This window comes from Coturnix japonica, chromosome Z (assembly GCF_054131305.1).
Source record: "Coturnix japonica strain WE chromosome Z, WE-NBRP24, whole genome shotgun sequence".
NCBI classification, from domain to species: Eukaryota; Metazoa; Chordata; class Aves; order Galliformes; family Phasianidae; genus Coturnix; species Coturnix japonica.
In genome coordinates, this window is record NC_140702.1 from 64146540 (window position 1) to 64163592 (window position 17053).

The 17053-nt window shown below is 39.2% G+C and overlaps 1 protein-coding gene across 4 annotated transcripts in view; it reads left to right on the top strand.

Moving 5' to 3' along the window:
• Positions 1-17053, top strand: part of RANBP3L (RAN binding protein 3 like) — a 35029-nt gene that overhangs the window by 14648 nt on the left and 3328 nt on the right. For 2 of the 4 annotated variants that reach the window (XM_015848518.2, XM_015848520.2), the window contains 6 exons: positions 5795-5876; positions 6938-7046; positions 10432-10562; positions 10888-11008; positions 11524-11666; positions 12302-12491. In XM_015848518.2, coding sequence (XP_015704004.2) covers positions 5795-5876; positions 6938-7046; positions 10432-10562; positions 10888-11008; positions 11524-11666; positions 12302-12491 — 776 coding nt within the window. The remainder of the gene's footprint in view (positions 1-5794; positions 5877-6937; positions 7047-10431; positions 10563-10887; positions 11009-11523; positions 11667-12301; positions 12492-17053) is intronic. The other 2 variants (XM_015848519.2, XM_085529886.1) reach the window with 1 other exon arrangement.

The following is a 17053-nucleotide window of genomic DNA, read 5'->3' on the forward strand; positions in this document are numbered from 1 at the left end:
TTCAAACTATATCTTGGTATTGAATGTTTACAGTCATGTTTGTGTCCCTTTGGAGAACCCTGTTCTGACTATATAGCTGCCCCTCTTTATAAAAAGATGATTTGCCAATCTGTGCAAACATAGCAGACAAAACTCATGAAGAAAAGCATGCAGTAGCATCACTGATAAAAGCAGCCAATATGCTACATCTGTACACATACCAAAATCTGTGGCATAAGAGACTAGTAGCTGTGATGACTGCAGTGGAGTAGCATCTTTGTGCAGACATGGATGGTTCAGGATGAAGTTCTGAATTTCTGCATGAGGAAGGTGACTTCTTTGCATTGGGACCGTCACCTCCCTGTATAACTGAAATATATCAGTGTGAAAGTGGTCCCTTGATTTACTCACCTCTCTCTGAAGTCTGGCTCATGAAAATACTAAAGGTCTTTCTGAGGTTAGCTAGTTTAGTGCAGATAGGCTATTTTGTATTAATAATGCTTGCTAATGGTGGATGACAGTTTTCTACATGAAAGTTGTGAGTATCAGGAAAATACCTGAAATGAGTTACTGATGAGAGAAGAACATTTCAAAACTGCTAGAGTTATGGTAGTGAGGTTAGGTTGCAGTTGGACTTGATGATCTTTAAGACTTTCCAACCTCTTTCCAACCTGAGCAATTCTATGATTCTATGATTTAATTGCTAAGGCCACAGCAAGTGTATTTTCAGTGTTGCATCCCTTCTCCCTCCCACCCAAAGAGGTCAGAGAATATGATGGGGCCACAGGTAAAGAATCCCAAGCACAAACTTGGGATGCCAGGCTTCAGAGGAGATGATGGATTTTATATGCTCAGACAACTTAGATTCTTATTCTTTATCAACAAGAAGAGCATTATTAAAGTGGAGATGCACAGTGGTGATTTTGGAAGTGCCAGCACACCCATGCTGTGATGAAACCCTGTGAGGACAAGATGGAGCCACGTAACTTACTGGATTTTCAGTAGATTCAGAATGGTGGTAATACACATATTAGAAAAGCTAAAGGAAGACTCTACCACCTTCAGGTCAATTGATACCTGCACAGTATCTAGGAAAGGAGTAGATACAGTCCTAGGAGCAGCTATCTCTTACGAAACAGATGAATAGAGAAATGCTTCGGTGAGTTTCAGTACTGACAAGTTACAGGATTTGAAAGTTCTCAGTGTTTTTTTTCCTTCCACTTTTAAAAGAGGGATTTATCATCTGCTTGGTGTATTCTATGCCTGATCAATTTTGTGTATCAGAACTGTGGAAAAATGTTGAGTTAATTGCCAAGCTGAATATTCATTTAAAAATGACCAGATACTTTCTGTTCTTTCAGCATTACAGGGGGGGTGTTAGTGCCATTCTTCTGATCTCTATAAGGTGCTTGTTTCTTTGAAATACATCACTAAAGTCTTTTTCTGGCATAGCTCTTTTCTCAAAGGTAACTTTGCAGATATTCATACAGCATTAAATTCTATGTACATGCTAAAAAATAGCAACCAATGCAGCCAAGGCCTGCATTTATTCCTAAATAAATATCTTGAGTTTGTTTTTAATTATTAACCATGGTGAAGGTATTGACATGTGTGTACATTAAACAACAACATCAACAACAAAAAGGAAGGAAATTCAATAGCAGGGATTCTTGTTGCCTGTGAATGTCTTGTTCTGTCATTCTTCTTCCACATGTTCTTCTCTATGTAATGCAATTCTTCAGAGTGATGAATTAAAATGGTTTCTTAGTCCTCTATAACTGCAGTGGCTGCCCATGTCCCATTTCCAACATCTCAGTTTCCTGAACTGGCTGTAGCTTAGAGAAATTCGTTGAGTTTCTTGAGTCTGATTATGAAATCAGTAATTACATTAAAAATACTAAAATGATTGTTATTGATATTAATTATGAACACTTAAAATTATTAAAAGAATAAAGGAAAATATTGTTAAAAAAAGGAAATCATTTCTGAAGCGACAAATACAATGCTGTCAAATTGCAGGCTTCTGATGATGTATTCAAGTTTTCACACTGATTTGCTTGAAAACCTGCAGGGGGTCAGGGCCAGCACTAGAACTGGAAACTCTTTGGACATTGAGAAGGATCAGCTGAGCACCTAGATCTGCTTCTATCTTTCCAAGATCCTTTCCAAGTTTCTCCTTCTATTCTTCTTTGTTCATGGTAATTCCCTGAATTCAGTGCCTCTGTTTTGCATCTCCATGGCAATATCATCCCTGGCACATTTTGTTCTTGCCCTGCAGCAACATGAGGATATTAAGGTTTTAATGAGTCTCTCAGGCTGGTACTTCCAATTTAAGAACAACTAGAAAAATCCTGCACTGATGACTTCTTTCTTGAATTTCTCAAAACACACAAAATCCATTTAACACATTATTTGTGTGAGACAGTGAGTGCTCTGGCTTCTGGCTTTTTAGCTCTCCTGGAATGCTGTCCTTACTGATTTGCAGGTGCAGCAACCTGGAAACGTCAGATGAAATCTTAGGATAGATATGGATTGCAATTCAGTGAAACTTAGAGGAGAATTTTCTTTACTAAAGAACAAGAAAGTCATTAGCTTAAACACACTTCAGGTTCCTCTTTAATGGTGAAAAACATGTATGAAAGATTTCAAAGCTGAAAAACTTCTGATTTTCAGATTTTTGTTTCTTATTTTTTCTTTGTCTTAGCGGTACATCAAGTATGGGATAAAAATAATATTTTTTTTTTTCTTAAGTGCAAGATGGAAACAGTTTTTACTGAAGAATTCCTTCATCCTAATTGAAGAGATTTCAAGCACATTGCCATTGTGAACACAGAAAGTTAGCTGTAAACCCAGATCATAAAATCATAGAATTACCAAGGATCATCTAGTCCAACCATCCACCTACCACCAGTGTTTCCCCACTAAGCCATGTTCCTTAGTACCACATCCAAACATTTATTGAGCGCCTCTAGGATGGTGCCTCCACCACCTCTCTGAGCAGCTCATTTCAGTGACTGACCACTCTTTCAGAGGATGAATTTTTCCTAATATCCTGAACCTCTCCTGGCACAACCTGAGGCCATTTCCTCTAGTCCTATCACTAGTTACACAGGTGAAGAGGCCAGCCTCTCCCCTCAATCCCAACCCACACACACAACCTCCTTTCAGGTAGTTGTAAAGAATAAAAAGGTCTCCTCTGAACCTTCTCTTATCCAGACTAAACAATCCCAGTTCTGTCAGCTGCTCTTCATAAGACCAGAACCTTAATCAGGTTTGCTGTTCTTCCCTGGACACACTCAAGGGCTTTGATGTCTTTCTTGCAGTGAGGGGCCCAAAATTCAATGTAGTACTAAAGGTATGGACTTACCAGAGCTGAGTACAGGGGGATGACAGTGTCAAAGGGTTAGATGAAGTCTAGGTAGACTCTGTCAACAGCCTTTGAGAAGGAGATCTGATTAGTTAAGCAAGACCTGCCTTGAACCCATACTGGCTGAGCCTGATCCCCAGTTTGTCCTGCACATGCAGTGTGATCTCAATCAGAATGATCTGCTCCATAACCTTTCCTGGCACCACAGTCAGGCTGACAGGTCTGTAGTTCCCCAGACCTTCCTTGTGACCCTTCTTATAGGTGGAAGTCATATTGGCAAGCTTCTAGTCCTCTGGAACCTCTCTGGTTGACCAGGACTGTTGATAGATGGTGGAAAGATGGCTTTAACATCACCTCATCCAGCTCCTTCAGCACACCCTAGGGTGGATCCCACCTGGCCCCATGGACTTGTGATGGTAGATCTCAGTTTCCACCTGAATAGTGACTGGAGTTCATTTTGCTCCCCATCCCAGATTTTCAGGCCAGTGGTTAGAGTACTCTGAGGATAACTGACTTTTAAATTAAAGAAAGCATTGAGAACCTTAGCCTTTTCCTGATCTTCTGTGGTCACGTTTCCCACCGCATCCAGTAAAGGATGGAGATTCTCCTTAGCCATCCCCTGATTATTAATATATTTGTAAAAATCTTTCCATTCCCTTTTACCACAGTGGTCAGGTTGTGTTCAAGTTTGGCTTTTGCCTTCCTAATTTTCTCCCTACATATCCTAACAACTTCTTTATACTCACCCTGAGTTGCCCACCCCTTCTTACACAGGAGGTAGATTCTCTTTTTCTCCTGGGGTCTCAAAAAAAGCTCCCTGTTCATCCTTCCAGACTTCTTGCCTGCTAGCTCATCTTACAGCCCAGGAGGACAGCCTGCTACTGCTCCTTTATGATTTTCTTCTTGAGGAACATCCAGCCTTCCTGGATTCCTTTACACTTCAGGACTGACTTGCAAGGAACATTTCCTACCAGTGTCCTGAATAGTTCAAAGTCTGCCCTCTGGATGTCCTAGGTAGCAGCTTTGCTGCTGATCACAAAACTTCTACCAGCTGCTTGTAGAAGCCTTCATCCATCTCTTTGTCCGGGTTAGGTTGTTTACAACATAACCCCAGCAGGATGTCAGGCTTGTTGGCCCTCCCTCTGATCCTAACCAATAGAGACTCAAATTTATAATTGCCATCCAGAAACTCAGCAACACTGAAGCTCAAACAAAGAGAGTCATGGCATCAGCCTCTCTTCCTTGCCTATACCTTCTGAATTTCTTATAGCCATACATTGCAGCATTCCAGTCATTGGAGCAATCTCACCATGTTTTGGTAATGGTAACTAAGTCATGGTTTGTCTGCTTCCAGTTTCCCCTCTTTGTTGCTCACACTGCTTGCATTGGTGTAGATGCTCTTCAGATAATCCATTTTCATCACCTTCAACCCCATCATTCTTCCCCCAGGCTTATCTCTCATGAGCGACCTTTTAACTCCTTCCCCCTTCATAGCTAATTTAAAACCCTCTCAACAAGCCCTGCCAGTTCCTGGGCCAGATCATCATAATTGTAGCAACAAAACAAATTTATTAGCAGAAATATCCTCTGCAAGATGTGTCACCAAGCTCTCCAAGGTGAGATAAATGCTCAGAAATGCCTTGATGAGTGGTGATGAAATGTGCAGTCTGTATCAGAACACCAGATTGTCTTCCTGCCAAAACTTCCTTCTAGAATGTAAAGAGACAAGAATGATTTTGAATTTGACATCAAGAGATGCAGTTCTACAATAAGCACAAACCGCCTATAGGGCCTGTTGTCTAAAAATGCTAGCAGGAACAACTTACACACAAGAAATTTACTAGAACATTTTCAGTGAATTTTATGGAGAACAAAACAAAACAAAACAAGATCATATTAGTTTTAAATGGCTATGTAGTTACCAGTAATCACAATTAATAGTCACAACTCCATTTATACTAGAACATTCTTGAATGTGATCCACAAGTAATGTGCTTTCTACAAGTTGTGACCCTGTCTCTACTGGATTAAGTATACACCTCCTAAAAACCTCCTGAGAAGCAAGAGGCTAATTGGGTGGCAATGCAAATAGAATTTAATGTTTTTACCTGGAAAATCTGAGTCACTGAGAAGAAAAAAGGGGAGAAGTATTTTACCTAGTGGAAGGTGTCCCTGCCAATGACAGGAGGGTTGGAATTAGATGATCCTTAAAGGTCCCTTCTAACTCAAACTGTTCTGTGATTCTACAGTACTACTGTTTCATGAAACTTTCATATTTTTACAATATTTATCTGATTGCTTACAAGGTCATTTTTTGTTTGTCCGTAATAATGTAAGATGTGGTAGATGTGTGAACTTATATTCTTTACCAAGTAATATATTTGTTTCATTTAAAGAATTTGCAGTCTTTAAATAGTTCTAAATCACATCCTTTTATTGTTCCCACAGAAGTCAGTTAGAAGACAGAAGTGTTCTAGGAAGTGGCAATTCTGGTTTTGTGTTTGGAGAAAACATGGTTGAGAGAGTTGTGGTAAGATCTGTAAATTCTGGGACACTTTTTGTCAAGACTAGCATTGTTAATAATGCATGTTTTTTTCAGAGATTGATTCTTTTTAGCTCCTTCTGTTCTTTTTAAGATATGAGTAAGCAGATTCCAGTGGCTGTTGAAGACAAAACAACTATTTTCTGTAGGAGGGCTAGGCATCCCTGTTTTACCATCCTACTCTAATTACGAGCCTGTAAGAGTATGCAATTTTCTTTTGCTAATTTTTTGACCTGTAAAACAGTTGCTTAAATATTCCATGTAAAGCATAACAGCAACAATAGCAGAGAAATTAATGTGTCCTTTACAATTCAAATAGTTCTCTTAAGAACTGGGAGAAGTTCATTTGAATGCTCCTGAACAGAGAATATTTAACACTTATGATAGATTCTGTCTGTGTTAAAATATACTGCACATGTTGTGCAACAGCTTAATGAATTAAATCCTGCTGAGGACTACACCACTTATAGTGGAATTAAAATTCACTTTCTAGTAAGAGCACAGTGAAAAAATATGCATATCTGCCAGTGAAAAAGTTTGAGAACTGTAGGGCTGGTTTACAGCTTCTGACAAGGATTCAGATAAAAGAAGTTGAGTCACATTATTGTCAGAAGTCAGAAGTATTTACTTAAAACATATGTAAGAATCTTTATCTGAAAAACTGAAAGACTGAAAGTTTAAATTCCTCTGAAATTGTGTGATGTCTGGGAGCTTTAAGCTGTTCTGGGATTTAAGTGTGTAACTGGAAATTAGCTGTTACTTAAACATATAAATCCTTCAGTGCATTTAAAGCTTAGACCAGGATCCTTACAAAGAAGCCATTATTCTTGGCAGGATCATGAACTAATTTCATGACAATAAAATTACCTCCACTGAAGAATAAAATTATATAATTATTGTATAATAAAAATGATTTTTACTCGTAATGTATTAAAATTCCAAATCTTTTACCTACTGTACATTAAAAGATTCAGTGTTCTGTTCGATAAGAAGCAATATAGCCACTTCATATAAACAAGAAATCTTACTTTCCCTTTTTTCTTCTCTAGAGCCCTGAAAAGCATTCCATGACATGCAATGATGCTGATTCATACAAAAGAGAAACGTCTCCTTACATGGAATCTTTTCATGTAACCAGTAAGCATACTCAACAAAAAGGTTCAACTAGCTTTCATACTGCATGTTTGAGTGTGTATTTGAGGTTGTCAAATGAATGGTGCTAAATAGTTTTCAAATGTTACCGGCATGTCTCATCTCCAGTACAAAATATTGCATACTTGCATTTGAAGTCTGTGTTTAGAATCACACAGTCATAGAATAGTTTGAGTTGGAAGGGACCTTTAAGACCCAATTCCCCTGCTATAGTCAGGGACACTTCCTTCTCCACCACGTTGCTCACAGCCCCATCCAGCTTGGCCTTGAACACTTCCAGGGAAGAGGCATACACAGCCTCACTGGGCAAACTGTTCATGTACCCTCACAATAAAGACTGTCTTCCTAATATCTAGTTTAAATCTAACCTCTTCCAGTTTAAAGACTTTTCCCCTCATCCTGTTGCAAGCTGCCCTTATAAAAAGTCCCTCCCCAGCTTGCCCATAGGCTCCCTTCAGGTACAGGAAAGCCACTCTAAGATCCTCTTGGAGCCTTCTCTTCTCCAGGCTGAGCAGCCACAGCTCTCTCAGCCTGTCCTCAGAGGGGATGTGCTCCAGCCCTCTGATCATCTTTGTGGCCCTCCTCTGATCCTGAGCCAACAGCTCCATGTCCTTCTTGTGCTGGGGACCACAGAGCTGGGTGCAATACTTCAGGTGGAGTCTCACGAGAGTAAGGTAGAATGGCAGAATCAGCTCCCTTGACCTGTTGGTCACGAGCCTCTTGATGCAACCCCAAATACAGTTGGTCTTCTGGGCTGCAAACACACATTGCCAGGTCATGCTGAATCTTTCATTAACTGACACTCCTAAATCCTTTTCCTCAGGGCTTCTCTCAAGCCGTTCTCTTCCCAGCCTGTATGTGTGTTTGGGATTGTCCCAGCCCAGATGCAGGACCTTGTGCTTAGCCCTGTTGAACTTCATGAGACTGACATGGGCCTGCCTCTCAAGCCTGTGCAGATCCTTCTGGGTAGCATCCTTTCCCTCTAGCATGTGAACTGCACCATTCAGCCTAGTGTCTTCTGCAAGCTTGCTGAGGGTGCACTCAATCCCACTGTCCATGTTACCTACAATGATGTTAAATAGCATCAGTACTGGCATTGTTCCTCAAAGAACACTACTTATCACTCATTTCCTTTTGGACACTGAGCCATCCACTGCAACACTGCAGCACAACGGAGTGCCATCATCCATTCAGTTTGTTATCCAGAGTGTGATCCATCCATCAAATCCATTTTTTTCCAGTTCAGTGACCAGGATGACAATGTCAGTCTACAATCCAGATAAATAATGTCAGTTGTTCTCCCTTTATCTGTTGGTGCCGTAATTTCATTATAAATGGCCACCAATTTGTCAGGCATGACTTGCCCTTGGTGAAGCCATGTTGTTTACCACCAATCACCACATCTTTATTTTCTGTGTGCCTTAGTATGGTCTTCAGGAGGGGCTTCTCCATGATTTTGTCAGGCAAAGAGGTGAAAATTACATGCCAGTAGTTCCCTGGATCTTCTTTTTCCTTTCATTGAAAATGGGGGTTATGTTTCCCCTTTTACAGTCAGTGGCAGCTTCACCAGACTGCCATGACCTCTCAAATATGATGGGTAGTGGCTTGGCAACTTCATCTACCAGTTCCCTCACAACCAGTGCATAGATCTCATTGGGGCTCACGGACTTGTGCATCTTCAGTTTGTTTAGATTATTTCGAACCTGACCTTCACTTACAGAGGGCAGATCTTCTTCTCTGATTTCATACCTTTTCTTTCTGCAACTTGAGCAGCATAGCTTGTGCCCTTGCTGGTGCAGTCTGAGGCAAAGAAGTCATTAAACACCTCAGCTTTTTCCATATCCTTGTATCTAGGTCTCTAGTTTCCTTCCAGAGAAGATCCACATCTTCCCTGGCCTTCCTTTTGTCCCTGGTACACCTACAGAATTTGTTCTTGTTCCTCCTTATGCTCTTGGCTAGATTAATTCTGCCTGGATTTTAGTTTTCCTATCCTGATCCCTGCTGCTGGGACAGCGTCTTTGCAGCTCTCCCAAGTAACGTGCTCCTGCTTACACTCATATAGACTTCTTTTTAGCACCAAACTAAGTCCAGGAACTCCTTGTTGACCCATGGAGGCCTCCTAGCACTCTTTCCTGCTTTTCTCTTTTTTGGGATGCACTGCTTCTGATCTTGGTGGAGATGGTCCTTCTTGAACTTCATGTCATCACCTGCCCCTCCTTGTTGGTGAGGACAAGAACAAGCATAGCACCTTTTCTTGCAGGTTCCTGTACCACTAGGAAGAGGACATTATCATCAGCACAGCTGGTGCTCTGCTGTGTCATCCTTCCAACAGATATCAGGATGGGTAAAATCACCCACAAGAACCATGTTTTTAAAATGTGAAGCTGTTACTGTCTGTTTACAGAAGGCCTCATCCACTTGGCCTCTCTGGTCCAGTGGCTTACTGCAGACACTCATTACAGTGTCATCTTCCCCTGCCTTCTCTTAGTAATGGATCAGGAGCAGCAGACCTCTCTCAGTAATGGATCAGGAGCAGCAGACCTCTCCTGGTAATGGATCAGGATGACAAATGGGTGCTGCTGCAGAAAGCAGCTGTGGTTTGGTATTTGAGGTCTGAACTAGACTGACTTCAAAATGAATTATCTAAGTTACACAGGAAAAGATAAAGTTTAACTGCTGTGTTTGATATTTGAAAAAGTGCAGTGAGCTTAGTGAATAACTTAGAGAATGCATTTCTGAACTACAGTTTGAAACTATGTGCTGTTTGTATTCATTCGTAACCTGATTGTAGGGCTAAAACTTCTGTAAAGACAGATTGCAGGGGTTATTTGTGACTCCATTGGGTAGCTTTTCTGCTAGGCAAGACACATAAACCTTGGCTGTAAGGGAATTCCAAATGGGTCCCCACCTTTAGCCATCTTTGCACCTTTCTCTACTAACGGTTGTACTCAGATCTTCTTCTTTTGCAGCTACATTCTTTCAAATAAAAAGTAAAAAAGAAAGTAACAACATAGAAAACATATATAATAGATGCATCAATTGGGACATATGCCTTTCATTATATGTTAATCTCCAGAGTATTATTAGAAACCAGTTTTATCTGGAAAGTCAATTTCTGATTGTTTAGGGCTTGTTTCTGCAACTTGTCCCTGGGGGCAGATGGCTGCATCTTCAGAGAACCCCATTCAATTCAGAATGATCATAAAATATCTGAGACATTTTGCAGTATTCCAGCTTTTTTTTTCTTTCTTTTTATTTCTTCTATTTGGACAAAAGCATAATAGCACTAAGTGACATTGGATGCCACAGGGAGTAATGAATTCATGGGCCACCATACATGCCAAAAAATACCCATTCTACAGAGAAGATTTCCTTCTTTCTTTCCCTACAGAAACAGCTTTGCTGAGGAATGTAACACTGACTGAGGCAGCAGCTGCTCATATTTCCAAGCCAGGGGAGAAAATCCTGTTAGATAAAGTTGAAGTTATAACTGGAGAAGAAGAAGAACACAATGTATTACAGGTGTGTATTTCATAAAGCCCTGATGGTGAGCAGTTTTGTTATTGAAAAGGATATCTGAGTCTCAATTTACTAAATTTTACTGCATTTACAGAATCTACTGCTGAAGCAATCAGAACATCATTAAATGTTTTTATGTTTTAAAATTTAAAATTTGAATTTTGTAGGATACACTTATTATTATTGTTATTATTATTTTTAAAAAATATATATATACCCATGCATACATATGTATTCAAAGCCGTATCAGAAGACTTAAAAACATTAAGTTTTAGAACCAATAAAGTTAACTGTGGATCACAACTTGCATTATATATTTCTCTTTCAGATTAACTGCAAGCTCTTCCTATTTAATAAACTTTCTTCAGTTTGGATTGAGAAAGGCAGAGGATACCTGAGGCTTAATGACACTTCCAGCAATGAATGTGGAATGTTGCAATCGAGGCTGAGTAAGAATTAAACAACAAAGCAACTCATACACAAAACACTGAGTAACTCGTACTGTTGCTGTCTAGAATCATTTTCACTCAGAGCATTTAAAACTGAGTAGCTAACTTTATTTAAATCAAGCTGCTAAGAATCTTTCTATCCTAACCTGATAGAGCTAGCTTTGGTACAGACTGATGCACTTCCTTGCCTGAGCGTTTTTCTCTTGGTTTCCTTATGCATGCAAGCTTGTGTTGTGAGGTTCTGTGCCTTTTTACCTGAAAGTATCTCTAGCTTAGCCATCAGTCTGACAGTTCATGCAGGAACACTGTTTCAAGACACTTCTGGAATGCTGTTTTTCCTGTGCTGTCATTTTTGTAACACATTATAGTTTCAGTAGATTATTTTCTTTGCATGCCAGATTTATTGAAGAAATTAATGTATTCTGAAAATATTAGCTGCACAGAAGTGCTGGGAGAAACTGCTGATAGAAAGGAAGACTGTTCCAATCACTTATGAATGAACCTCCTTATTTTAGTTATGCGAAATCAAGGCAGCTTGAGACTGATTCTCAACACCAGACTCTGGGGTCAAATGGTGATAAAAAGAGCAAACAGTAAAAGCCTGTGTTTCACTGCAACAGATCAAGAGGACCACTCCATTCAAGTATTTCTAATTCAGGTAATCAAGAGATAAAAACCCACCCAAATCCCCATGTCATTTAGGTTTCCAAAGACTTGCTGGGGCTATGGTTTTAGCGAATAGCCTTCTATGCCTTGTTAAGCTATGATTAGCTTAGGCATTATGTGGCTTTTGTTATGAAATGAGTTAACAGTGTTATCCCACCATACTTCAAAAAAGGTATGAAGATATGATATTGCCCTAGGAGAGATGCTTCTAGACTCTGGTTCAGATACCACTGAAGGAATCAGTATTGTTCCACAGTACAGCATGCATCACTTACTGTTTCTTAGAAAGGCAACCTAGTATGAATATTCAAGGATTGTCTACAGTACGAAATTTTCAGTACAAAGAGCCATTATTCAGGGCAGATAATTTTTAAGGGTTTTCTTTTTATGTGATTATGGAATATTTTAAAGCTTCAACCACTGAAGGGAATCTGACATCCTTTGTGTTTAAATCTATTTTCCGAAATAAAAAAACTACTGTGAATCTTACGTACATTATCTTGATTAAAAAAAAAAAAAAAGCAAAACAAAATAAAGTTATTTTATTACTTCTGAAAACTTTTCAGCATCTCTATAAAAATAAGGTTTCTTCTTTGTTAATTTTGACTCTAAATTTTATTTCTGCAGGCAAGATCAAAAGATGCTGGATATCTGTATGCAGCAATACATCACCGCCTTGTGGCACTGAGAAGCTGCTCTGAGCAAGAATCAGATGCTAATCAAATAGACACAGAGTCAGAGACAGCTTTTCAGCTATTAAACTGTGACAGTGATGAAGATGATGAAAAAATAACTCAAGTGAGCAACAGTGGATCTGGTAAGCAGAATTTTTCCCAGGAATGCTGTAATTCTTCCAAGGTTTTCTCCTTCTAAGCAAAATTAAACTTTTTTTCATGCTGACTATAACTTTAATCAAAGTTTATGCTATAGATACTCTTAGCTAGGTAGATGAGAGTAATTCCTTGCAACTTACTGCTCTTATAGTGCTAGATTTTACTAGATAAATTGTAGGTAGAATAGTTTGGTTAAAATGGATCTATGAAGATCACCGAGTCAAGCTGTGTGATCTCTTCAGGGCTAATCAGAAGTTAAAGCGCATTACTGAAGGCATTTTCTGAATAATTCTTAGACACTGACAGTTGTGGGGGCTGCTAGGAAGTCTGTTCTTTAGGAAGCTGTTTTTCCTCATGTTTAATGCAACACTGCCATGGTGCAGCTTTGTGCCATTCCCATCCTGTCATCAGTTTCCAGGAGCAAAGCCCATTACCTCTCTCTGCTTCCCCTCCTCAGGGAGCTACAATGATCAGTGTGGTTGCCTCATGCCCTCCTCTTCTCCAGACAGCACAATCTAAATGTCCTCAGCCACTCCTCATGGGATTTGTTCTCTGCCCCTATTACCAGCTTTGTTGATCTCCTTTGGACTCTTTCAAGACCTTCTTTTAAGGTTCTTACCTTAACACCCCTTTTGTATTGTGGAGCCCAGAACAGCACACAATACACAAGGTGAGGCTATTCCAAGGAAAGAATAGTTGGAAAATGACTGCTTTTTACTGGCTGCCTGTTCTGTGTTCAGAGCCTCTCTCAGGGCAGTTTACCCTCTTGGCTGCCCAGGCATACTGCTGGCTCATGCCGAGCTGCTGTCCCCAGCACTTCTAAGTCCCTTCCTGCTGAGCTGTTCTCTAGCTATTTGTCTCCCATCCCCACCTTTGTCTGGCACTGATTGCTCCCAGGTGCAGTACCCAGAATTTTCCTGTGTTGAGCTTCATGCTGTCACTGATTGCCCGATGCTCAAATCTACCTAGATTTTTTTAATCAGAGTAATAATGTAGGCTCTTTAAAGTAAAGAATGTAGCTAAAACACGACGTAAGGGACAAACTGACTTAATGCTGCTCCAGAAAATGAAAGACATACAAGCTCTTCTGTCTTGCCAGAACACAAGAAACATTTCTGGAGAAAATTCCCTTGCTAGTGTCAAACTGCTACTATAGATACAGAAGCTACCAATTGAATTGTCTTTCTCATAGGACTAAAACAGGCAGGACTGAGTGGATGCTCCTAGAATTTGCTTCCCTCTTTAACTAAGTAACATGCTGTCCTCATGTTATAAACTCTTCTTTTAAAGAAGTATTCAACAGAAATAAGTCACGTACAACTAGCAGCTATGAGTAACTGTTTGCTTGAGGAAAACAAGAAAGCCTTTTTTCCCCATTTGACAGATTGCAGCTTATACCCTTGTTCCCGTGATCAGCTGTTATCTAAATACACTTCAGTAGCATTCAGTGCTCTAAACAAAGTATGATGCTCTTACAGAAAATCTTGTCACATATTCCTTTATTCTGTTTAGGAAATGGAAAATTTTTGGCTTAAAAAACTCCCTATGTTGCTTCCAGCTAATCAAACATTCCCTCACTAATTCCTACATAATCTCTATTGACTTTACAAAGATTCAGGTAACCTTAAAACTGTGGATGGAGCTTGATTCCTTTCCAGGATTACTGTGATAAGAACTCTTTGTTGTTTTAGGAGGAAAAAAAAAAAAAAAAAGCCAGAAAAAAAGAAAGAAAAGAGGTGAAAGGGAATATAAAAGCAGTTTGGGAGCACAGATTTACTAGTTAAATATTTACTTTGATTTACAGAGATTTGTGATACAAATATTCGAATGGCATCCAGCAAACAGATTCTGAAATACGAGTGTCAGGTGTTCATGAGTGTCAATCCCTTTAGTTTAAGCTTCTGTCTTCTATTTGTGTTCAAACAATTCCTGTCAGCAGTTTTAACAATCCCTTTCAAATGCTTTTTGGATGACTTCTATCACTCCCTGATTATCTCTTCTATTATTCTCAGAGCCACGAGGCTTTAATTTTGTATAAATTTCAGTACCCAAGGCCCGCTTTATGTGTTTTACATGTGTCTATCCCTGGAACTTCAATTTCCAAAACAGGAAATTGTAGTCATAGCTTTTTTAATAAGGTGAGATCAGATTTAAATACTAATGTAGAAGCATATATTCAGATGCAGGAAATAATATCCTGCATATTTAAGAACATTTGATAAAGATGTCTTTTCATTTTCATTTAAATATGTATATTGTTTTATGTTATGTTACTCATTTCCAGGAATCCTCTCCTTTAAAATTGTGGAATGATTAAGGTTGGAAAGGATCTCTAAAATTATCTGGTCCAACCATCCACCTACTTCCAGTATTGCCCACTCAAACATGTCCCTACATACTATATCTGCCCTCTCCTTAAGGAGAACAGGAAGATGATGCTATATGTATGCACTGAATTTTCTTACATGCAGTTCATCACTGTACTGTCCACAGAATAGTAACCCTGCACAAGGATGCTGTAAAATATAGGAGAGGCATTTCTATCATTCAGTATAGACAATTGTATTGAATTGTGACACTTTCAAGTGCAGATGTTATTTTCATAAGATCTATAAGTAATAAGCTGATTTACCTGATGTTTTTATTAACTTGTGTTTCACTAATTACAAATCAGATACTTTCAGCAACAAAATGATGTTTAAGTCTGAATGGAGAGAAACAGCAGTTCATCCAACTTCAATCAATTTTTGAGAGTGGCTGGCATTTATCACTTTCTTAGAAGTGTTTATTTTTCTCACTGACTAAAAAGTGAGCTAAGTTTGGAATAGACGACAAACTTCTAGACTGACAAAAGTTAGGCAAACCTCTCCTTCCATTTATAAAACTTACTCGCTAGATATTGTCACTACAGCTGCCTCAAATTGTCTTTGTAACATCTAGCTGAGATCAGCAGAATTCTTTATTGTACACGGGAAAAACGTTCTCGCTAAATGATTTGAGAAATAAAATGATGAAAAAGTGGATAGGACAACATGCAAATAATTAGAATTAGAGTGCTCCTTTCTGAGGGGAATACTGCTGCCATCAATTGCATGACTCTCCTTTCTTGTTTTTCTTCTCTTGGAACTTGTAAACTTCATATTCTTTGCTCCATGATGGATCTGCTTCTACAGACAGAATGGAGAATTTTCCTTTGCAAAGCATACAGAATAGCTTGGTAAGGAAGAGTGGTCATTGTAGGCAAGAAGGTGGGCCCAAACCCTGTGGATAAGGAGGAATGAGTACCCAATATGTGTACTGCAATGAGTAAAATAGTGTGCAAACGATTGTCACTTCCTCCTCTGCCCTGGATTATAGATCTCAAAATCTGTTTGGGATCTTCTTGTATGCTGGCAGACCAGAGTCAGGTATCTGTGCAGGTTCAGTCTGTGCAGATTGCGAACAGCTGTTTTTTAAGTCCTTTGACTACAGGCTGCCACAGTTTCGGCACTTGGGAGTAATGAATTCCTCTGCTAATACATACAAATTCCACATATAGTTTTTGTATAGATGGTTCTGTAATTTAAGTGCTGAAACTTTTTCAGGGTGCCTTCATCTTTCCACTGGGCGCAAATAAAAGAGGCTCACAAAGTCAACCAGCAAGAACATGGGTCTGCTATTTAGAACCACAATACCTAAGCTTACCATTGTCAAAAGGTGATCAAAAGTCATTACTCAGACCAAGTAAATAAGATGTCCCTGAGAATATTCTTGCCTCTGATAATTTTAAGAGGTTGTACTGTGCTGTCTTAAGGCCCTTATGGAGACCCTGTCCTTTCTTCAAAGAGATAATGTTTTGCTTACATTTATAAACACCAGAAATACTAGAAGGTCCTTGAAGTGAGAAACTTCCATATTCCCTTGTGAAAAAAAAATATAAATAGCAGTCCTTTCTGAATCCAAAATGGTCTCATAACACTTCAGGATTGTGAGGGACAAAGGTGACAGCTATTGTTAGGCAAAGAAATGCTTTATGTCGGTTACTAGAGTGAATTCAAAGATGCCAATGCCCAGGACTAGGCAGGTCCCAAGGAGTCTACCCATACAGAACCATTGACCTGAAGAGAAAACTAAATTGGAGGCATACTGTGTCCTGTGCAGATCCACCAAGAATTGCATGGATTTTGGAGACTAGAGAGCATGAGATTATCATGTTATAGAAATGCTTTAGGTTTTGTTTTATCACAGAGAAATTTCTTAGTCCACTGTATATGTATCTCCTATATTGGCCTCACTGTCCTCTCCTGTTGTTTATCAAGACATAAGACCTCTGTTATTGAGAGTGTTGTTGCTGTTACAGTTGTTGTTTAAAGTAAAATATAAAAGATTTTTTTTTTTTAAGAAACTAATGCTCAGTAATGCTGTAGGAACTCCTGTTATCTTTGTTTGACATTTCTTGTCAATTTAAATTCTTATCCAGTGTTAAAGATTCCAAGTCACAAATCAAGCACAAGTGCACATAAACACACACACATGCAGTTGTTAGTGATTTCAAAAAGCAGAAGAA